General features: G+C 48.7%; 1 protein-coding gene across 1 annotated transcript; it reads left to right on the top strand.

Moving 5' to 3' along the window:
• Positions 1-14,155: 14,155 nt before the first annotated feature.
• elf1 (E74-like ETS transcription factor 1) lies at positions 14,156-23,144 on the top strand (the record flags this gene model as incomplete). The annotated part of the gene is made up of 8 exons (XM_084459649.1): positions 14,156-14,258; positions 18,497-18,662; positions 18,865-18,969; positions 19,157-19,318; positions 19,486-19,569; positions 20,339-20,531; positions 20,783-21,154; positions 22,376-23,144. The coding sequence occupies exons 1-8, from the start codon at positions 14,187-14,189 to the stop codon at positions 23,142-23,144; spliced, it is 1,923 nt and encodes a 640-aa protein (XP_084315775.1). The 5' UTR covers positions 14,156-14,186.
• Positions 23,145-24,420: the final 1,276 nt, after the last annotated feature.

Below are 24,420 nucleotides of genomic sequence, written 5' to 3'. Positions count from 1 at the left end.
GGGCTGGTGCTGGTTTGGCCCTCCCAAATCCAGTTTTGACTTCAATTCACTACCCAGTATAGATTCACAGATCCTTCCCACACACGTCCACACACTACACCCTTAAACATACCGGCTGCAGTGCCATGTAATACAATCAGGCGTTCTAGACCAGCCACCGGCTGGGAGAAATGGATTCTGCATGCGGTTTTCAGAGGCTCTGCTCCCAGACTCCCGGCTATACCGGCATCTGTGTCTGGAGAGAGGGCTTCGGTAGTCGGCCATGTGGAAAACCGCCCGTGTGCCCCGTTAGCTCCTCGCTCAGACTAGATGAGTTCTCTCAGCTGCGGACCCCGGCTCAGAAGCTCTGTGGCGAAGCCAAGCCTGAAGAATCACAAGTACAAGACAACGTGAGAGATGTCACAGGCTGTGGTGGACACAGCGCGAACACCGAATGAGAGAGAAGCTTAGCAAGTCTTCTCAACCCTTTTCCTGTGACTGCGTTGTGTGTTGTGCTGAAAATAGTTTGAGACCTTGTTTCTAGCTGTTTCTAGACAGAACAAACGATGTTGTCGGCAGTTCCGGTGCACCCAACAGCAGAAGTGCTGCTGCAGAAATATCGCCGTGGGAACTGCACGGCTCTAGACACGTAGCGATGTTCAATGTTAATGCAGTAAGAACATTGCATCACAGGTCGGCCGGCGTGCAGCTGCTGCCGGAGCATGAGAGACAGTAGGGTCTTCTAGAGTGGCCTTGCTAATAGTGTAATGCTGCTCAGACTGGCGGAGAGATCGATAGTGACAGAGTTGAGAGGAGAGTGAGGATGACGGCACATTCTCACTGAGGCTCACATCCTTCAAGCGAGTATTTCAGGGCAGGTTAAGAGGACACACACACACACACACACACACACACACACACACACACACACACACACACACACACACACACACACACACACACACACACACACTTTTTCCAACATTTGGACCGAAGCATCAGTATTTTAACACCTATTGTATTTTAACCTCTATTGTAACACTTCTTTTCCCTGAAAAATTGCCCATCGATTTAATCCCCAGAGGAGCTTTGTCCTTTCTCTCTTCACCTTCACGACGACCTCTTTCCACGTGACTCACATCACTTCTACTCCATTGGCAGCAAAACAGTAATTTTCCTTTTCTGTCTAAGCATTCAATTGTTAAAATGGGTGTCTGAGCTCACGTCACTGTGTATAATGACACCGTTTACATCATTATCTGCCTCTCTGTGAGATTAAGTCAGGAAATGGATGCCGGTATTTGGGAGCTTGAAAACATGCGTGTCTCTCAGTCACTTCCTTAATTCATCCGTATCCACTTAAGTTCTTCTCACAGAGAGTAGCTTTTTGAGAGCGTAGGGGAGTCATTCACTATAATCTCATTCTCTATAGTCATGCTCTCTCTCTCTCTCTCTCTCTCTCTCTCTCTCTCTCTCTCACTCTCTCTCACTCTCTCTCTTCCTCCCCCCTCTCTCTCTCTCTTTGTGATTTGCGTGTGTGCGTGTGTGTGTGTGTGTGTGTGTTTTGTGTGTGTGTGTGTTTTCGTTTTCCTCTCTGTCTGGCTTGGTCTGCAGTGTGTCTTCTAAAACGCACGGCCCGTCAATGAGGCCCCTGCTCGCTTGTCATATCACTACGTCTGCTTTACGAACCCTCTCCCTGGCCCTGTTCCTAAGCAACAGGCGCTCATTGTTTACCTATGTGTTTTTGCATTGTGAACCTCAGGTGGAGAAGTCACAGCCCCCCCCCCCCCCCCCTCCCCCAGAGATCCTCGTCTGTTGTCTTTACTCAAAGTAGCAGCCAAGCGGCGGCCATGCCTGCTGTAAAATTAGGTGCCACATGCTACAGTACAATAACCATTTCTGGATCTGGGATCTTGTGAAACAGTACGTATTATTCCAAACAACAGAAATGGAGAATAATCGGGGCCACAACGCTCAGAACCGGTGCAGGATCAATATACAAAAACTTTGATCAATAATAAAGAAGGGTCCGCACTCAAACTATGTTTATGCTCTTTTAATACATGATGGTGGACAGACCTGACAGACGCGTTTCGACTCTGCCTTCTTCCGTGTTTAGCCACAGAACAAACAACCGAAACGGTACATTGTTCTGACCGGTATCGATCAACCGCTTGGTCATGTGGCCTAACATTTCCGACCCACCTTCAGCGCACGAACAATAGCACTTTGTGACGTTGCTCTTGACTCCAGGTCTGCTCCGTCCGTCTCTATGGCCTTGCTGTTTATTGTCCTCATCTCCTGCTTCAATGGGCCGCCTTCCCCATCGCCCCGCTATCATAAACAAACGACTCGTTTCATAAAGCGCCATGCTGCTTCTCAAATATTGACCCGTACTGGTTAACCTCCGTCTCTCTCACCTGCGCAGCACACCGCCCCAAACAACGCCCGGAGTAGAGGAGCTGGAAGGTCGGCCGTCTGTGGGATCAGGTTTTGATGTGAAGAAGCTATAAAATAGCTTATGTCGTTTATGCAACACTGACCTTCACTCTTAACTGTTCGCTGTCGTGCCTCTGATAGAGTCACGTGACTCTGACGGCAGTGCTTAACGCCTGCCGGCGCCACTGATGCTGTAACACCTCCAAGCAAGCAATACCAAACGGCCCTGGTAGACGCATGGCGCTGCTGGTATTCTGAGCTGGTTAGTTCACTCAAACAGGATTTTTTCTCTCTTATGTCACTCAGGAATGACCCGTCATGCTCATCGTGAAACGAGGGCATGGGACACACTTTTACTGGCTCCTTGATTAGATTGAGGCCCGGACCGAAGATATTTAATACCCTACTAACCTGGTATTTAGCCGTCTGAAATGAGATAAGCCCACTTGAAGAGACTGAGCTCCCCTCTCAGCTCTCAAGGTGAGAAGTTCCTATCAGTGGAGCTTTGGAGGGGATCAGATTGTGGGAGGTGGTGTGGTGATTGTTTGGGTGTTTACCAACAGCTCACTCTGTCCTAATCCTCCAAATCTCTATTTAAATTACAAATTAAGTTTGAACTGTAATCTGTGGTCGCCGTAACCGAAGTGACTCACGTCGCCAGCAAATACGCCACCATTTCACAATTCAGTTTGACAAGGGCTGGTTTTTTTGTGCTGACTCCGCGTAACGCAGGGCCCAATTTCAGTGGTTTGGACTCGAGTCTGTGGAGACGGTGGAGGCAGATGATTGCAGCTCTGGTCGCTGGGCGTGCTTTGTGTTGTGAACTGCAGCTCGTCCGCCTCGGTGGTGGGTGGACACACCAGCTTGCTTGTGTCCAGACCTGTTTGGTATGCGCCCTGCTCGGGGATCCCAGACACCCGGTCCCCCCGCTCCCAACAGCCTCGCTTTTCAGATGACAGAGATCCCAGGGCACAATCTCCTTCTTAACATGCGTGCTCGGCGTGCCGATGGTATGTCATTTTGTCTCCAGCAGCCAATGGAATATCACGAGTATTTGGGCTGTGTTCACTCCCACTCAGATATTACCAAGCCCACTCTATGGAATTGTAATCCGAAAACCTTGTGTTCCTGGTGGAGGTCCTGCATCATTTGTAGACCTGGGTGTTTTGGTTGGTATCTGTTGGTGAATGCACACCACATTCTGGAGGTATGTAGTGTATTGCAGAGGTGAAGAGCCAGGAATCCCGCAGCTGGTTTAGTTTTTTTCCAAGGCTGTGTGTGTGTGTGTGTGTGTGTGTGCGCGTGTGTGTGTGTGTGTGTGTGTGTGAGAGAGTGTGTGTGTGTGTGGTGTGTGTGAGTGTGAGTGTGAGTGTGTGAGTGTGAGTGTGAGTGTGAGTGTGAGTGTGAGTGAGTGTGTGAGTGTGTGTGTGTGTGTGTGTGTGAGTGTGTGTGTGTGTGTTGGTATGCCTCTCAGGCACGGTAGTTTGTTCTCCTCCTCCTGCCGACCTGTGCTGTGACATGTCTGTATTGGTATGAATGTAAACACATCAGAGATGTGTGTGTGTGTGCGTGTGTGTGTGCGTGTGTGTGTGTAAGATGGTGGGGGTGGTGCTCTCTCAAAACCTCACATATCTGCCACCAGGTAGCATAGTTCATAAAACACTTTGCGAGGGCGTTTGAACTTGCACCGTTTTAGAGAGAGAGAACGTATATGCGTTCAGTGAATCCTTGAGTGGTTTGGATGTTAATAGGCGTTCTGCTGCTCCGGTCTGGTCATGCGACACACTGTTCCCTCTCAGCAGCCCAAACAACGGGAGCGTCTTCAACCCCAAGCATGTTAAATATTCAGGGGAGAAAGTTAGGAGCGGTAGAGGTGGGGTGGGGTGGGTTGTGTCGGGGGTGGGGGAGGGGGGTGGGTGGCTTGGGGTGAGGGTGGTTGCGTACTTTTGCCGTCTGTCATCTCTGTGCGTTCCTCCGCTTGAGACCATCGAGTCACATTGAAAGCCCGAAAAGCTCTGACGGAGACCTGAACAGATCCGAAGTCAATAATCAACTCAGATCCATGATGTTAGCGAACCATGAAAGATGCTTCTCTTTCTGAGGCACAGGCTCTCTATGGTGGGCCTGATACTGTACGTGGAATGGAAGAGGAACTGATCCACACTGACTGTTTTGCTTTCCTGAGCGAATCAGAAACAGGTTTATTGCCAGGTATTGTTTTCACATACTAGGAATTTGCTTTGGTCTGCCGGTGTAACATTAAACAAAGTGCAAGGTGCAATGTGACAGGACAGTGCAAAATACAAGTAATACAACGTAAATACATTGTACCAGAACGATTGAGGGGCCATAGTGAACTCAGACCTTCCACGAGGGGCGTGCAAGGTTTCTCTTTCACTCATATTTACTCATATCTGTAGTGTAGACGTGATGCGATGGATACAGAGCACCTCCTGGCGACATCGCTGACGTGAATCACTCTTCATGATTGACAGGTGAAATGACCTGTTTGGAAAAAAACAGCACGTGTCGACTCCTGTGTGCGATGAGCCGAGCTCTTTGAGGGACTGATGTCTTTTCTAGCGTTTGTTGCAATTTCCTTTCCTCTTTTCTCAACGTTGATGGCTCTTCCTATCTGTGGCATGTGGCCTCTTGCCACATAGTAGAAATAGACTGCTGGGGGTAGTTGGGTAAAGTACCCACACTCTGTTTGGCCCTATTACTATCAGAGTAGTTTTGACCGAGGACATTGCCGCCAGGTGAGATCTTTATTGGAAACCTTGATATCTTTCGACCTAGAACAGCGATTATGTTGACCGTGGATGTGTACCGTCATCGTTTTGTCTTGTATGTGTGCCTTTATTTAAATATATCTGCTTATGTGAAATATGGGTTGCACCCTGAGAAATGGGCTAGGCGGTTTGGCTGTTACACATTGGGGAACTGAGAGATGTGAGCGCCGCTGGATTTTTATTTCCCCCTCTGTTTCTACTCCGCTTCTAGTGGCGATCGCTGCGAGACTGTGAGTAGAAGTTTTGTGAGTCTTGTAAAGTTCTTGCTCATGGGAAGTTCCTCTTGTTGCATAAACCAATGGCTCGTAAAACAAGCTGGTGGCCTGCACTCTGCACACAGATAACTATCTGTTAACTGTCATGAAAAACTAGTATCATGTTGTTGAACTAGCTGTAGGACCTCTTTTGAGTACATAGTGACAGGAACATCTTTTGCGGTTCTTCTCAGAATTGGTGCGGAACCAATGAATGGGGCCCCGCTGCGGTGGTGGGGTGTTGATGCGACACCTCTGGCAGGAATAGGTCGTGTGTGCATGCGTGTGTGCATGCGTGTGTGTGTGGTTGTGTGTTTGGTGGGTGGGTGGGTGCCGATCTTAAAATGGCAGGCTAAAAATGGTCCCATTGTCTCCATTTAAATTCACCAATGCTGTCATTAACAGTAACCTTGTCGTCGGAGCTACATGTTTATCTTTACACACGTTATAAGGTGTATTAAAGTCGTGGGATGTCTCTGTGGTAGAAGGGTGGTCTTCACCGTCGTTTCTGCTGATTCAGAGGGTCTGGTCTATTTCTGGAGTCTCTTCTTTTTGTGGATTTTCAAAAAGGACAAGGCCATTAAACTGAGCATAATCAACATTAAAGTCATCTTTTCATTGTGGGTAGAAACAAGTGGAGGACCAATTTAGAGAGTTAGAAGGAAGGAGGGGGAGTTTGAGAACTTTCCACTCTTGCAGAGAAGTTTGCCTCTGATTGTGGTTTAACAGACAGGAAGTAGCAGAAACCCATTGCTCAGTGATGCATTTCCTGTGACTGCATGATTCACAGGTCAGTTTGTGGTTTGGGCGTTTTTTTTTTGTCTCTTTCAAAAGAAATGTGTGATTAAACCCCCTCCTCCCCCATGCCTATTTTGCTGGCTATGCATTGCCATGATATGTGGATTAAGGTTATTTTGTCAAATCTAAAAAATTTCAAGATGCTGAGATTAGAAGGAACCTGCCTGTCAAATGTGTGTTTTGAGACTGCCGATAGCAGTTGTGAACATGAGGTGTATGGCTCTGAGTAGGCAGCTCCCAGCTCTTATGTCCTCCCAGAGAACGCTGAAACTGTGGAAATATTTAAGCAAGATCTTAAGACGTACGTACCTTTTTGATCTTGCCTTTATTGTGCAAGTTGTTGTTTGTAGTGAACCTATTGGCTGTAGGCTGTAATCGTGGTCTGTAGTGGGACTGTTGGAGTGGCTGTAGTGCACTGGTGTTTGTTGTGGCTCTGTAGTATGGTATGTTGTAGTCTGTGCAGTGTTGTTCTGGCTCTGCAGTCTGCAGAAACTCGCTGTAGTTTGTTGTGGCTCTGCTGTAGTCTGTAGTGGCTCTCTAGTGGTCTGTAGTGGCTCTCTAGTGGTCTGTAGTGGCTCTCTAGTAGTCTGTAGTGGCTCTCTAGTAGTCTGTAGTGGTTCTATAGTATGTTGTAGTCTGTAGTGGTTCTATAGTATGTTGTAGTCTGTAGTGGATCTATAGTATGTTGTGGTCTGCAGTGGCTCTATAGTATGTTGTAGTCTGTAGTGGTTCTATAGTATGTTGTAGTCTGTAGTGGCTCTATAGTATGTTCTAGTCTGTAGTGGTTCTATAGTATGTTGTAGTCTGTAGTGGATCTATAGTATGTTGTAGTCTGTAGTATCTCTATAGTATGTTGTAGTCTTGTAGTGGTTCTATAGTATGTTGTAGTCTGTAGTGGCTCTCTAGTATGTTGTAGTCTGTAGTGGTTCTATAGTATGTTGTAGTCTGTAGTGGCTCTATAGTATGTTGTAGTCTGTAGTATCTCTATAGTATGTTGTAGTCTTGTAGTGGTTCTATAGTATGTAGTAGTCTGTAGTGGCTCTATAGTATGTTGTAGTCTGTAGTGGCTCTATAGTATGTTGTAGTCTGTAGTGGCTCTCTAGTATGTTGTAGTCTGTAGTGGCTCTATAGTATGTAGTAGTCTGTAGTGGTTCTATAGTATGTTGTAGTCTGTAGTGGCTCTATAGTATGTTGTAGTCTGTAGTATCTCTATAGTATGTTGTAGTCTTGTAGTGGTTCTATAGTATGTAGTAGTCTGTAGTGGCTCTATAGTATGTTGTAGTCTGTAGTGGTTCTATAGTATGTTGTAGTCTGTAGTAGCTCTATAGTATGTTGTAGTCTGTAGTGGCTCTATAGTATGTTGTAGTCTGTAGTGGCTCTATAGTATGTTGTAGTCTGTAGTGGTTCTATAGTATGTTGTAGTCTGTAGTAACTCTAGTATGTTGTAGTCTGTAGTAGCTCTATAGTATGTTGTAGTCTGTAGTGGCTCTATAGTATGTTGTAGTCTGTAGTGGCTCTATAGTATGTTGTAGTCTGTAGTGGCTCTATAGTATGTTGTAGTCTGTAGTGGCTCTATAGTATGTTGTAGTCTGTAGTGGCTCTATAGTATGTTGTAGTCTGTAGTGGTTCTATAGTATGTTGTAGTCTGTAGTATCTCTATAGTATGTTGTAGTCTGTAGTGGCTCTATAGTATGTTGTAGTCTGTAGTGGCTCTATAGTATGTTGTAGTCTAGTGGTTCTATAGTATGTTGTAGTCTGTAGTGGCTCTATAGTATGTTGTAATCTGTAGTGGCTCTATAGTATGTTGTAGTCTGTAGTGGCTCTATAGTATGTAGTAGTCTGTAGTGGCTCTGTTGTAGTCTGTAGTGGCTCTATAGTATGTTGTAGTCTGTAGTGGTTCTATAGTATGTTGTAGTCTGTAGTGGCTCTATAGTATGTTGTAGTCTGTAGTGGCTCTGTTGTAGTCTGTAGTGGCTCTATAGTATGTTGTAGTCTGTAGTGGCTCTATAGTATGTTGTAGTCTGTAGTGGCTCTCTAGTATGTTGTAGTCTGTAGTGGCTCTATAGTATGTTGTAGTCTGTAGTGTTTCTTATCATGGCTGCTAAGCGAGCTTTAGAAGCCAGCAGCACTTGCAGCTCTTAGTAATATATATTAGTAGTGTTTCTCTTTACCGCTGCTGTCATTGATATAATAGTCTATACTACCAGTCAACATAACTTTCAGATTAGTACAGTATATAGACCCATATACTGTAGGCAGTTAAGTATATAGGCCAGTTAGTTCAACATTTTCCAGCTTGCTGATAAATGTTTAATATGTTTTACTGTATAATGTTGTATGTGTCCTATAATGTGTTACTATCGTATAGCTAACATACAGTACAGTCACCTACCATTCAGGTAACGCATAAAAAAAGATGGATGTTTCTTCTAATGTAGTATTTATGCTATGTATATGTGCTTTGTAATATGATATACAGTAGCTCACACAGTAGTCAACATTTTCCAGGAACTTGTTGTTGTTGCCAGAGGTCAGGGATTTTCTTTACACTTAGTATCAGTCTCAGTATATTGGCTCAAATTGGCTGATTTTTTGCTTCCCTTTGGAAAATTAGTGTCAGTTAGTACACAGTATATGTATTCCCCAACCCCCTTTTTCTGTGAAGCACATTGTGTTACCTCTGTGTATGGATTGTGCTATATAAATAAAGATTGATCGATTGATTGGTTTAAAGAGAGGTTTTAACATAGGAATGCTTGTTTAGCGTTCTCTTATCCACTTAGAAGTCAACCTTTCAGGGCTAGCCTTAGCAGGTTAGCTCTATTAGCAGTCCCAGGAGGGCATGCGTCCTCCTGCTACCCCGTCTACACGTCCCTCTCCCGTGCTCCGGGTCCCCCAGGGCGGAGTGGAAAAGTACAGGGCTTGCGAGAGATCAGATTAAATTCCATTTCTCCCCCTGAAAGCCTGTGCAAGAGGTGACGTTTTCTACCTCGGTCTTCATTAGGCTCTGTCACGCCAGCGCCGCCTCCCAGGGCCGTGACAGCAGACAGACACCGGCGAGCGGGCTGGAGGCAGGCTGCGTGTGTTGTCGTCTCTGCTTCGCCGCCTTGTTTTCCAGGCTACACTCAGAAACAGCTGGCTGTCATTACGGGGTGTGTGTGTGTGTCCGCGGTCCGCTATCCTCCATGCTGCCTGTATATTTCGCCTTTGCATGGCAGCCGCCTATCCATTCAACACAGATTTTTGTTCTTAGGTGCAGTTTAAACATTCGGTGACATTCATCATTGGGCAATACCAAGTGTGTCGTCAGGGGTGAGCTGGGGGCACACGTCAGGTTTGTTACAGACAGGCTGGTGTGGGTTGCTGTGGTGAAAGCTGTCTGTGTTCTCTGTCTTGCATCCAGGCAGCTCCTTAATTGTTGTCCACTCTGTTGAATTAGCAAACACCCACTCCAGAAGGACTCTGACCTTTCCTGCTATGGTTAATTTACCATTGACTGGCCAGTTTGCTTTGGAGGGCTGTGTTCCCTTTCGACTGGCGCGGGGCATTGTTCGAGGTTACACGCGCCGGTCAAACCAGTTGGAAATGTTTCCCTTTGGTCTTTAATGGTCAGAGATCACGTTAAACCGCTGTTTTGTAGTCTTTCTGTTGTCGTTTAATGTGAGCAAAATATCCACGCCACCAAGTTCTTCATGGTCCTTTCTCCTCTTTTTGATGTGCACAGCCAAACATATGACACCCAGAATCCTTTGGGGCCTAATGCGTGCTATCACAGGCCTGCAGGACTTGACACCGGCTTCATACCACTGAGTCATTTCCCCAACAGGAACCCAGTCAATTCCTGCAAAACAGCACTTCCCTCTGACTGTATTTGATGACCATGTAAAAGTGATGTTGACCAGGGGTTTTCTGCCAACTTGCGCTTTGGCATTTCTCCCGTAGACCTCTCTGTTCACGCAGCCACATCGGGTTAACCTCAGGAAGATTCAGGGCTTAGGTTTCTGTCTCTGAGAGAAAGCCCATGATTCAAGTGCATATCCTCGCTCGGGCGTTGGAACAGATACGATTGACTGCATGGGTTCAGCTTGTCCAACCTTTGCTGCTGAGTGGCTGGTGAGGAGATGAGTCTTGATTTACAGCCACTGCCATTTTACAGGCCCCATCTGCTCGGTCGAACCCTGCGTCTCGGAAAATCGAGCGTGTTCAGAAATGCCAGGAATGCCAGTCAGCTTCCTTGCCAAGCAGGAAAGGCCTCTACACTCCTTCTTTTCTGTCTCATGTCCAAAGGGCTAATGGTAGGTTATTTTCAGACTTTTTCTCAACCATCTCCCTGGGAAGGGCTGACAGCATTGCGGCCGCTGATCTCACTCTGTACAGGGAGGGAGTGTTTGAGCAAGCGCCACCCATCCGACACAGCCCCGTGATAGCCGAATCAAACGCACCCTTTAACGTGTCCCTTAACAATAATCTCACCTTGTGAACATTTTACTTTGTAACTGGAGAGGAAAATTGCCGATAAGCATTAGTTTGTCTTGGTCATTTTCTTGTTTCCCACAATGTTTGCACTCGCCACATGCATGGTGACTCACTGCCTAGTCATTCAATCTGCTTAAATTACCTCCTTTCATGGTCAACAATGAGCTCAGCTGAGGGGACTAAAGCGGAGGAAGCAGGGCCTTCTGGGAACTCTGCATTTGTTCATGAAGCCCGGGCCGTAATTGGTTGTTATTGCGACTGGCAGCCACCATGCTGTCGGGGAGGCGGGACCTGCTCCTCGTCGGCCTGCCGTTCGTGTAGCGTCGACAGGAGGACGACTCGCTCCGCCGGCCAGCGCGGTGGAGGCCATCGCCTCGCCCGCCCACGTCACATGACGTGAGCCGCGCCGGGGCGTCGGTGCCTCCTCGTAACCTCGGTCGGCACGGCTCTGAACTTCCCGAGTCTCTCTAAAGAAGCCCCGCCCAGGCCGAGTGGCGGGCTGCGTGTTTGCTCTGTGGAGCCTTGTGCATTGAGTAACTCTCAGCCCCTCCCTCCTGTCCTCCTCTCCTCCGCTCCTCCTCTCCTCCTCTCCCTCAGGCTGATGTATAGTGTGGTCTCAGCCCTGCCCCTGCGTCGGGACAAGGCAGCTGTTGTCGTGTGCTCTGGGATACTGTGCAGGGCCAGGCTAATGGCTGGGTTTGTGTAGTATCCCTGTCTGCCTCCAGTGCCGGGCCAACTGGGCCACACAGATCAATGAAGCGGTGACAGAAGGGATAGGGCGCACACACACACACACATACACACATACATACGCACACACACACATACACACACACGCATGCACACGCACACACACCACACCAGTTAGGGGAGTGAGGCATGCCTATCTTGATGCAATGTTCAGATTGATTTGATAGCAGACTTCTCGTCTCAGCCTGTGATTGGCTGGTGTGCGTGTGATTCATTTAGCTACTGCCGTTACACTCTCACACCAAGAACACTACAAACAGAAGGGTTTATTTAAGAATGGAAAATCAATGGGCTTGGAGGGAGGGGGGTGGGTGGGTTATAAATTAAATTACAGTAATTAGCTGGGAGGCTGAGGGATCATCTGTCCTCATCCAAACCCGGAAGCAACGAGGCTGGGCAGGACAGAGTCTGTTTGCCTGTTCCCAGAGAGGGGGGGTTCTGGTCCAGCTTCACAGATGAGAGGACGGTGGGTGGCTGTGTGTGTGTGTGTGTGTGTGTGTGTGTGTGTGTGTGACCGGACCCCGGCCGTCTGCCCACGGGAGGTGGTTTCATGTGGCCCCTCACCCTCTCTCTGCCCTCCTCACCCCCTCTCCGTCCCCCCGAAGAGGGTCAGACCACCCTCCCCCTCCCCCTCGGTTTCGAACTATGCCAAGCGAAGCCCCTCCATGGCGTCGTCGAGCTGGCGGTGGCAGAAGCGGGCGTGGAAAACTGCCTGTGGGTAGAAAGAGAGGGTGGGTACGCCCAGTGCCACGAATTGAACGGCCCTCTGAACTCTTCCCCCGTCTTCCTTTCCACTCCTCCACTGCTCTCCTGCTCCGGGGAGATGCTCTCCAGACCCCAGCCACATGTCCGGGACAAGTAAACCACCCCGGGCTGCCAAGGGGAGGGGTGTGTGGGGCGGGGGGACAGGGGTGGAAGAGATCAGAAAAAGTGAGGACTTAATCACTCATTTGGTTGAACCCCGTCTCCTTCCCCCTCTCCCCCACACCAGCCCCCTCAGACACAATTGGACCTGGAATGCAGCTCTCGTAAGTCACACAGGCGCTTCAAAGCAAACAGGCCCCACCCTGCAGCAATGGAGGAGGAGGAGGAGGGAGAGAGGGGGGGGGAGGAGGAGGAGGGAGAGGGGGAGGGAGGAGGGGTGTAGTGAGCTCTGCCATCTCTGGGGGGGGGGGGGGGGGACTACAGGGAACTGCCCTCTCTCTCTCTCTCTCTCTCTCTCTCTCTCTCTCTCTCTCTCACACACACACACAAACGCTGTATAATCTTTATCCATACATCTGACCCTCCCTTCTTCTCATAGCCTCCCCTGAGACTGGCCTGTGGGCTCTGCTCTCAATATGACCCCTCAGCCCCACCCAGCATGCCCTGGGGGCTGCCGCAGAGGAGCCTGGGCATGACCATGAGAGTGTGTCCTTCCCCGTGTGTGTGTGTGTGTGTGTGTGTGTGTGTGAGTGTGTTCTGTTCCTCCAGACCCCCTTCATCGCACGACTCCCATGTGACCGGTTAAACAGACCCCTTGTTTGCGCTGTGCCTCATGATCAGGATGGGTGTGTGTTGTGGGGGGGGGGGGGGGGGGGGGCTTGGATGAGGACTGGACCCCCCCCCCCCCCCCACACACACACACACACACACAGACAACAGTGACGTGAGCGGGGGGCTCCTAGCAGCTACTGGACATGAGGAGTCAAAGCCAGCTGGCGTGTGCTAGCGCTACACTGTGTCTGCCTCTCTAAACACAGATGTGTGTTGTGTAAAGGAAAACGTCGGCTCTCATTTGATCCGCGGCGCGTCGGTGCGTAGATTCCGTTCATCAACCCGAGTGGTCGCGCGGCGTTTTTTCGTGTCGTTCCCGCTTACGGGCGGCGGTGCTGTGCATGTTCGCGTGAGAGAACTAAAACGAGGGTTTCAGAGAGGGACAGAGAGCGCGGAGCATTCCCCCAACCCCCCCCCCAAGTTCTCCTCCTCACCCCGCTTTGCGAGTCTCTGAGGACGCTTGGCAGGCAGGGAGGTGGGTGGGCGGGCGGACCGCTGAGCCAAGAGCAGGCGGCTGATCTGAATTCTCCACTGGAAACCAGCAGCCCCTTTCCATGGAAGCAGAGAGTCAGAATCCCAAACTACTGACTTAAACTGTGTGGATTCGCAGATTCACGCTGCTGTGCCGCACACACACACACACACACACACACACACACACACACACACTACCTGGACCGGGTGAGCCCTCTCTGATACCGCGCAGGCTGCCCGATTCACCCCCCACGAGAATAAACACACGACGCCGCTGTAAATCGAGTCTGATCCAATGTGCCCCCCCCCTCCTGACCCGTCTCTGCTTCTCTCCCCTCTCCCCCCCGGCAGGTGTCGATGCTCCAGGCAGCGCAGGACCCAGCAGGAGCCCACCTCCGCGCCTGACAGGCCAGAGGCCGCGTCCCGTCACACTGCGGTTCCCCCTCGAACCCCGGGGTCTCTCTGGGGAGAGAAAAGAAGAGAGAGAGAGAGAGAGAGAAGAAGGACGACAGAAATTCAGCAAGGGAAGACCTCTTTTGTATACTGCCCACGGCCGGTGCCTCTTTGCTGGTGAAACGAAAGCCCCTTTACCTCAGAACTCTGCCCAGCTCCCTGTGAACTGGACGTCCTGTGGGGGGCTAGGAGCCCTCTCCGTCTGTCCGAGGCCTACACGCTCGCCCCCGTCGCCATGACGACCGCGGTCCAGCCCACCGAGTTGGTGTTCGAGTTCGCCAGCAATGGGATGGATGAAATCAACCAGGTAACTATCACATTATAGAGATAATCCCGTTACAGATCGGCATTACCGTCACTTTTTGATCTGCTGTTGTAGTCATCGGTAATCAACCAATCAAACGGTTCACACAAACGCACACGAAGTCTTGGAACAGAAAGACTTTTTTGACCAAAGTCAGTATCATGGCTATCATCCACCCTTCCATCTACGATCATCGAAACCAGATCATGTAGACAAGATGGAGGAGGGAGAGGTGTTGACCGAGCTAGCTGTGGTTGCTGGTCAGAGTCTCAGACCGCTGGACAGATGACCGGTGGAACCATGGAAAGGGGGACAGGGACGAGAGAAAGGGGGGGGGGGGGTGGGAACTAAGAGTGTGAGTTTCTGGTGAAGCTGACAAATGGAAACAGTGAGATACCTGGAATTAAAGAGTGTTTGAGCGTGGGAGGGGACAGGGAGGGGCTCAGCTCAGGAGCTCTTTGTGGGCACAAAGATCACTGCATGCATGTGTGTGTGTGTAGGTGTGTTTGCGTGTAGTGTGATTGTACTTCAATGACCAGGTGCTCCAGTTATCTTACCCCCACGTCCTTGTTTGAATCCTGTGGACAAGGGGTGTGTGCTCGTGTGTGTGTGTGTGTGTGTGTGTGTGTGTGCTTGTTTGTGGATGTGGAGCGAGTTGTCACTGGATCCCCTTGCGCTGGCTCTGGTTCAGGCCTAACCTGCCAGACCAGTCTGGAGACTGTTTGTTTGAGGTGACAGGCTAATTCCACTGAAAGACTTAGCATTGTTCCACAATAACATAGGCCTCTCTCAGCTCCACCCCGCGCCTTTTTTTTAGTCAATAACACCAGAATTACACTCCCGTTCACCTGCTGGGGAGATCAAATAAGATAATAGAGATAAGAATTTTGACAGCTAATGCTAATGCTAAGCGAGCAGCCATTTTGCAGAAGTAGTCTGTATGAGAGAGTGGTTACAGCACTTCTACAGTACCGTCTGTAGGCTACTGTAGACAGTCTGGTTGGATTGAGAGTGCAGCGGCTTGCCTGGGAATACTGTAATGATTAGCTCTGTTGTATTGGATTTTACAGTCAATAAGTAGGTTCTTGAGTAGGCCCATCACGTAATGACGGTAGAACGATGTTCAGCTCTGCACTCCTGAGCTGCTGTTAGTGGCCTGCTACCACGCCCACACGCATCTCACTCTCACCTCAAATACTCACTCAAGGATAGCCCTCGATGAGGTCCACTCTCACAGTCACTTGTATTTTCTCTGTGTGTGTGTGTGTGTGTGTGTGTGTGTGTGTGTGTATGTCTGTGTGTATGTGTATGTGTTTGTGTGTTTGTGTGTGTGTGTGTGTGTGTGTATTTGTGTGTGTGTGGTGTACGTCGTGACCTTGCTTCCTCTTCGAGGGTCAGAAGGAGGTGTTGCTGTTGAAAGTACGTGTGTGAATCAAAATGGCGTCAGGCAGTCAGGTAAAGCAGAAGAGAGTGGAGTGTGGGGGAACCTCACACAGATGGGCTCGATTGCAAAGACGGAACAGGGAACTCAATGATGCAAATAGGGCCTGATTCTTATCTGTTGTTTCCCTGTTAGAAACACTGTTGGAGGGCGACAAAGAGGATCAGGCAGCCAATGTGGTCGTCGCATGGTTACTTACTTCTACAGCAAAGTCAATAATCCATCACAGCCTTGCTCATTGTGGTCGTCTGCTGTGTGGTCAGCAGGTCACCTGTTTTGCATAATACTGGACGACCAGTTTACAGGCGCTGTTAGTGAAAACTGCCCCCTCCTCCCGGCCCCCCATGTCAAAACAACATCATAGACAAAAACATGTCTTCTTCCGTCCTGTCAGCAACCTTGGTGTGTGATTCTGGGTGTCTGGCTGTGCTTGGGAGGGGGGGAGACGACACTGGTGTTGATATATAGACCAATGAACTCGGCAGCATTCTGACCCAATGGTGCAGGCATCAGTTAGTCCAGACAGGGAGCCACAAACAGGCCTATCTGTTGCTGTGTCTCGCTAGACTCGGATTGAGGGGAAACGGGCCCTGATATTATTTTATTTTTTTTGTAGTCAAAGCAAAACTCGAAGCAAACTTTGTCAGTGGTCATGGGTGGTCTACTGTTCAGGATTACTGCTAACATCAAGGAAGCATTAACATGCTAGTGACTTCTGTAGAGAAAGATTAGATAAAGCTCCTAGAAACAGACATTGAGTGATGTTGTCTGTTGCGTTTCTCGAGTAGTTTACAAACTCACATGCTAAACATGTGTTAAACAACTCGTTCCATAATGACTCATGAGCCTTTGTCTTAGAAGCTTAATCGCTGAACCAGCAGAGCTGTGATCTCTGGCGGTGTGTTGGTGTTCTGTTGGTCATCTGGTTAAAGTATATCACTGCTGCGTTATGTAGCCTCGGACCGCAGGCTCTGGTCTCAGACACCTGGCATGCCAGGGGGTTCAGCCCAACAATGGAGATTTGTGTCTGAGAGACAGATAACCTTTATACAGACCTGCCCGTCAGAACCTCTATGGAGGGGGAAATCCCTTATACACTACATATATATGTAATTTATTTGGTGTTACGTCTTGTTTTTGAGTGTATTTGAGTGTTTAATACCCTAGTACTTCATATATATTACCACTGTACTGTATATAAAAACACACTGTCTGCAGTCTTTTAAGATTTGTGTATTGAAATAGTCACTCAATGTGACCTGTATTTTGCATCCCAAAGTTTTGTTCAGTTCTATTCTATCTATAGAATTATGTCCTGTGAAACCTATACTGGGTAGACAGAATAGTTTGAGCTGCTGCCTCTTTGGTGCTGATTGTCAAACAGTGAGGGGATGTCTGGCTCCATCTCCTGGTAGTTGCTTGTAACTGATACAGATCTGTTTTTTTGGTCAGACTAACATTAAAAATGTAATGTGCAGTAACTTAAACCATATTATCCAGCTAGTTGTCCTCATCGGTGTTAACCTAGCCCGCCCTCCCGCTGAGTGGGCCGTTCTGGGTGTACTTTGGAAAGACCAAACGGAAAGATTTTATCTTGCCCCGCGGCGCTGCTCAAAGCAGGAAAATAACATCATTTGCTAGCAGAATAGAAAAACACAATGTTCTCCTCACAATGTCCTCTGACTCACACAGAAAGAAAGGCTTTCCTTGATGTTTCCCGGGCAGCATGAACATTGGTCTCTGGACTGTTGATAGGGTCACAACTATAGCTTTCATATTGTCCTCATACAGTTTGGCCCTAGTGCTGGCAATTTCCTTATTAGTGTGCTCCTTCCTGCGTTAAGAAATACTGTCCTGGAAATCAGTAGGTGTGTCTGGAATTCCCAGCATGAGTTAGACACATGATAAGTCCATTAACTGTTGCTACACGATTGATCCTGTGGCTCTCATTTCAGTTGACATCATCCTCAATGCATGTGATTAACTTCTCAAAGGAGAGGCAGGCCAAATCGAGCATCTGGTTTTAACTCAAAACCATCTCTGCAGACCGCTGACATTATGTCCAGATGAGATCTCTTACAATCAATCTTGTAGTAAATCTGCTCGAAGTGGGTGGGGATTACAGCAATTTACAATGATTCACTGGATAATTTAAAAAGAAAATGAAAGTTAGTTTGGAACAGAAAACCACTTTGAACTATAATGTTTGATTAATTCAAGGTTAGCTCTCCTGATTGAGCTGCATACACTATATAATAATCCAATCACTATGTTAAAGGTATTCTGTCACTATATACTCACTCTCGCGTTAGATTCTATATGGAATACATATGCATTCATTCCATTACTGATGACATAAAGATTAGCGGTTCTTTTAGCAGCTTTAAAACCAACCTAAAAAGTCATCTTAAATCTACTCAACACTGCAATCACTAATCAGTTAGGTGGGTTTGTGAATGAGTGTGGTTGTGTGACTGGACGTGCTGCTATGACTGATCAATGTGAAAGAGTGAATGTCTTAATGTAATGCTAAGTCATCTGTATTGTACTTTGTTTTACTTATTATGTTTGTTGTTTTTATCTGTTACCTGTTTACAGGGACTGCAGATGCAAATTAGCCTAAGGCTAACTCTGGTGCGATGCATCAAATGTTTTTACATTTATGTTTCAATTGCACATGGTCCCTTACAAATAAAATTGAAAAATGAAAAAATGAAATTCACATTCTATACATACTGTAGCATTCATGTCTCACTTCTGTCTGTCTCTCCGTTTTCTGTTGGTTTCTCTGTGCGTCCAGCTCGATGACCCGTCGGTTTTCCCAGCGGTGATTGTGGAGCAGGTGCCGGCGGCGGACCTGATGCAGGTGTACTCTGGCCTGGAGTCAGACGAGGTGACCAATGGCATCATGGTGGACACAACCCTCCACGTGGTGGAGGAGCCAATCATGGATGTCGGCCTCTCAGGTGAGCGATGGAAATGGAATGGCTACAGTGTAGCGCAGGGATATTTATCAGGATATAACTCATATCCAGAAGCCGTTCTCAGTGGCATTAAGATGCATTCAACAATTTCCCCCCTGGGGATCAATTAATTATCTGTCCGTCCGTCCGTCTGTCTATCCATCGAATAGATCGTGCGCTGATTGTGTTTGTGATTGCGTAATAGAAACGACGGTGTCGGGCGCGGAGGACAGCATGGAGACCAGTGAGGCTGCAGCAGCTCTTCTCAACATGGAGTCTCCCAACAACATCCTGGATGAGAAACGGATGAGTACGTCAAGCTGCTTTCTGCTCTTCATCTTCTTGATGAGCGTGACTCAGTTCAGTTCGACTTCAGCCCTCCAAATATCACCGTCATAGATATTTTACTGTCAATTCTAGCCCCTCGATATTGAGAGGGTTATTGTAATAATTAAGTTTAGGTGTATTTTCTGAAGTCTGTTATTGTTGTTGCTCAGTTCACACCTATGGGACCCTGCTGGAGTCCGACCTCACCTACATCCCCCTGCGGCCCGACCAGATGTCCAACGGCTGCATGGACGTCTCTCTGGACGAGGAGACGTCCTCCATGGACGAAATCCCACTGAAGACCTTCTCCAAACCACAGCGAAAAACCAAAGGTACTGCAGTACCCCTCCCCCGCCCTAGGGGGCAGTGTAAGAGCACTTCTACGCGCTCTCCAGCAGCCTCGGGTCTCCAGCCGCTTCATTAGTTTAGGCAGCGGTGGCGTGATGTGCATTATTGATTGTTATGACTTTGACCTCTGACCTCTCTGCTCACACCCTAGTGCGTAAGCCGCGGGCGGTGCGGCCATGCTCCCCCATCACCACTCCCAACCTGCCACTCAAGAAGAAGAGCAAGGAGGGCAAAGGTAAACCCCCCCACTAGCTCACCTTCTCTGAAAGCAGCCAATCAACATCAAGGTCTCTCCTTCCCCTCGTGGGCCGGTAGCAGCTTCCTGTTGTGGAGCGGGCCAAACAGCGTCCGCAGCCCCTGAAGTCCAGGCAGGGTGAACCTGCGCTGGCTAATTGATGAGGTGCTCTCAAAGTGCTGTGTTTCACAGGGAAATAAAAGTGATTGCGGGCTGGAGGGCACATTGATGCATTGCTGATAGACTAGAGCCACTGTTTTTTTTTTCTCTGCATGCAGCAACCCCCCCCCCCCCCCCCCTCCACACACACACACACACACACACACACACACACACACACACACACACACACACACACAAACACACAGTGTGCAGAGAGGGGAGTGAGTTTGCTTGCACACATATACATCACCCTGTCATTGTGTATGGCCAGGACTCAAGTGACTGCTAGAGGGGTTGCCGTTTTTAACCACTTCTGGCTCTAACCGTCTCACAAACAGGAGTAATCTACTGCCAGGCCCTATCTAATTAATTCCCAGCCTAGGTGCACTCTGTTGACGAGAATGGAGAATTGATTTATTTAGGTTATGAGGAGGGGGCGCTGTAATTGCGTCGCTGCCATTTTCCATTTTGCTAAGTAAAACCACTGGAATGCTAAATGAATTATGGATGTCTACGGAGCTAAGCTCAGCTGAATGCCTCCGTCAAAATAGATCTGCGAGTTTTTAGAAACACGAGTCCCACCGCTGCCCTGTCCCCCCACGTTTAGGCAACACCATCTACCTGTGGGAGTTCCTCCTGGCGCTGCTGCAGGACAAGAACACCTGTCCCAAATACATCAAGTGGACCCAGAGGGAGAAGGGCATCTTCAAGCTGGTGGACTCCAAGGCCGTGTCCAAGCTGTGGGGCAAACACAAGAACAAGCCCGACATGAACTACGAGACCATGGGCCGGGCGCTGCGGTGAGAGGGGGCGGGGGAGCGTCAACCAGACGCGTTAGCTACGATATTCTGCATAGAGCATAATTCAGCCATGAATACATCATGCCCATGACTCTGTTCATCTCTGTAAAACAACAACGCTGAACACTTTATGGCGCTGTCGTCCTATCCGCAACCATTTCCAGTGTGTGTGATCATCCGCTCTCTTCCATATGCTCTGCGCTGACTAACGCCACGCCCCCTCCGCACCCCCGCGCTGTCCTCCCATCCAGGTACTATTACCAGCGCGGCATCCTGGCCAAGGTGGAGGGGCAGCGCCTGGTCTACCAGTTTAAAGAGATGCCCCCCGACTTGGTGGTGATCGAGGACGAGGACGCGGGGGCCGTCTCCGGCCCCGGCTACGGCGGCAACCAGCGCTCCGGCCACCACGGCAGGTCGGGGGGAGGCGGGCGCGGGGGCCCCCGGGGGGGCCAGGGGAGGGCCCACGGGCACCAGCTCCTGTCGATGAAGCAGGTGAAGAGAGAGCCCAGGGACGGCGGGTACGCGGGGGCGGGCGGCAGGCGGGCCGAGGAGCTCCTCCAGACGGTCCACGTGCTGCAGCCCAACCAGGGAGCGGCGGTGCCGGCTCCCGCACACACCGTGAGGTGAGAGACGCGCGTGTGTGTGTGTGTGTGTGAGCGCGTGCCTGCGCGTATTCAGTATAACATATTGAATTTGACGTTATCGTACCACGACTCGCAAGGAGAGATATCACAGACACAGTCATTTGTCCACATGTTTTATACTCGACTCAAACGCATACAACATAAGTGCTCGTGTGTGTGGGGCGCCCCGGTAGCTCATTGGGTAAGGCGCGCCCCATATGAAGGCTAGTCCTTCGCGCGGCGGACCCGGGTTCGATTCCCGGCTCGGGCCGCATGTCCTCCCCTCTCTCTCCCACGTTTCCTGTCTCTCTCGAACTGTCCTGTCCCATTAAAGCTGAAAAGCCCTAAAAAATATCTTTAAAAAATATATAATAATAAGTGCTCGGGTGCATGGGTGTTCAATATGAGTTGATATTGCAATATCCTCTTGTCTTCTGGTATTTCTATTATATATATGTAACATAACATATATATATGTTATGTATATTACCTGTGACCTGCAGCTCTGTAGCTCGCTCTGTCAGTCGGTCAGTCGGCCCACAAAATGTCTACAAAAATGTGGTCTGGCTGAACATGTGACTACTGTATTGTAACAGATTTATTGTGAACAAGATCAATACCATTTGAAACTCTTAACTCATGAACGGCAGATGTATTGAGCCGGGGCCATCATAGTGGTAGCTGCTCATATGGTCTGTGGGCTTAAAGGTCAAAGTCAGATTTATGTGTCACATACAGTAGATATCATACAGGTTAGGATGTGCAGTGAACTTTTATTGCTACTGTAGCTCCTAAGTGTGCTTAATATGTGGAGTAAAAACAGTAAGTATAAAATAAAATACAAAATATATAAATACAAAACCTATACAAAAATATTTAAAATATATACAAGAATGCAGTGCAGCATTCAAGTAATACCACACAATACCTGTATCACTGTACCATATACCTGTACCATATTACACCAAATGCAACTTTTTTAAGTCTTTGAAGGTCAGGATTTAAAAAAAAATACAATGAGCCTAGATGTGTGTTTGAAAGGTTGTCATTCAACTAATACCACACAATACCTGTAGTCGCCATATTACACAATGCAGCTTTTTTTTATTTATTCTGAAGGGCTCGATTTATAAAAAAAATAAAATAACACAATGAGCCTAGATGTGCATTTGAACGGTTGTCAACGGTTGTTAGATTGCCTTGTGCTCTCTCTTTCTATAGGACCATCAACGTGCCCGCCTCAGTCCCCATGGTCCTAACGTCCTCCGGTACCCTGCAGCATGTCCCCCTCAGCACCGTCCTGTCCAACGGGGACTCCAGCCACTCCTCCCCGCCCCGGGTCATCCTCCACACCGTCCCCTCCACCACCGCCGGGGGCAAGGACGTCCTCACCATCCAGACGGCGTCTCTGTCCACGGGGACGGGGAGTCTTCAGGACCCCCACCACCAGCTCCTGGTCTCCACCCTGGGCTCCTCCTCCTGCACCAGCGCCGGGGTCATCACAACCGCCTGCTCCTCTCTCAACGGCTTCCCTCGGCTGATGGCCCTCAACGCGGCCGGCGGCCAGCACATGGTGGCCCAGCCGCCCGGCACCGTCATCGCCACCGTGCTCAAGTCCGCCGACTTCCAGGGCCTGCACGTCAAAGAGGAGATCCTGGATCCCCACTACCTGCAGTCTCTGGTCAACAGCGACCCCTCATTGGCCTGCACCATCTTTGCGAAGGAGGAGATGGAGGCCGGGGAGGCGGAGCTAAGCTACAGGACTGTGATCATCGAGACCAACCAGAGCCAGGGTCAGCAGGGGGCCGGAGACGAGGGCCCGGTCAACGGACACTTTTTCCAGAGCAGCAGTCCCAGCGAGGGCCTGACCCCCGTGGAGGAGCTGGAGGTGCGCGGGGAGATGGCACTGCAGCCAGAGCAGGTGGTCAAGGGCCTGCAGGAGCTACCCGTCACCTTCATCCAGGTAAAGACAGAACCCACAGAGGCCTAGGCCTGGCTGGACTCCTCGATCACACCTAAGCAGGACATGGTGAAATAAAAATTGATAATGGAAGCTACTTAAAGACATTTCTTCTCCTTCCCTATGATAATCTGATATTAGAGCGAGGGATTTGACACGTGTTGCTCTTCAACATAGATTGTCGGCCCAGGTTTTTTTGTTTACTCACAGATTATGTGATGATTATGTGCCTAAATTTGAAAGTCAAGGGATTGTTTTTAATGTAATGTTGAAAGCTCCGTCGTTCTGAGTCTGGGGCTACTCTGTCAGTGGGTAGACCCCCCCCCCCCCCACCCGAACCGTCCCTACCAGGAGAACAGCCATCGGATTACCAGGGATCTCCCCACCACACGTGCCAGTTAGACTAGTCGATTCTCTATCTATACATCTCAACGGACTTGTGTCAACGCTCAGAGAGACTTAACGCTCCACACCGGAATGCAGCAAACCAAAAAAACAGGAGATGGAACTCATATGGGTGCAGCGACATCACACTCGGCTCCCTATTTCCAGGGATTAGGGGTGGCACACCTCGCGGACCTCAGAGTGCCTTATGGGAAGTTGAAACGGTTCTAATGTCAGTTGGCGGGGGACTGAGGGTCTGCGTTTAGACTCAGAGGGTCTTGATTTCTCTCTCGATTCCACCTTTAGTATCTTAATGTCGGTAAGGTGTGCATTCCCCACCATTCACTCATGGCCTTAAAACACTGTTACTATGGAAATGGGCATTTCCTGTCCAGCAGGGCAGTCTGATTACAGACATGTTTGTATAGCAGCAGACTTGAGGCCGAGAGAGGATACGGATAATAAAAATGATTCTACAGACTCTCATCTCCCCTAAAGGCTAATATCATGTTTATATGAAATGGAATATATATATATGACTATATAATATAGAATTGAGATTCAATTTAAGGCCACAATAAATTTATTTATTTTGTGAATTTCTAAATTCTGTATAAAAAGGCACATTTTTGTTATTATTTACAAACACGAGGGAAAGTATATGAAATGAATAACAGGAAGCTCATATTGTCAGTTTCTTTTTTTCAAATTGATATTTTCATTTTTTAAGCATTCAATATAATCAGCACAGATTCAATTTTTTCTACAGTATCTTTTCGACTAGTGGTTATGTGATACAAATGATTATCATGTTGATGTCTGTGTACATATCCTCTGTTCTGTGTCTTTTTAAACATGTATTGTATGTGCTTCAGTTCTTCCCTCTTCATACCTTGTGGTCGATGTCAACAGATATTTAGTG

The sequence above is a fragment of the Borostomias antarcticus genome (assembly GCF_949987555.1).
Source record: "Borostomias antarcticus genome assembly, chromosome: 28".
In the NCBI taxonomy this organism is placed as follows: Eukaryota; Metazoa; Chordata; class Actinopteri; order Stomiiformes; family Stomiidae; genus Borostomias; species Borostomias antarcticus.
Note: the sequence above shows the minus strand (reverse complement) of the source record. Positions and strands in the feature narration are given on the sequence as shown.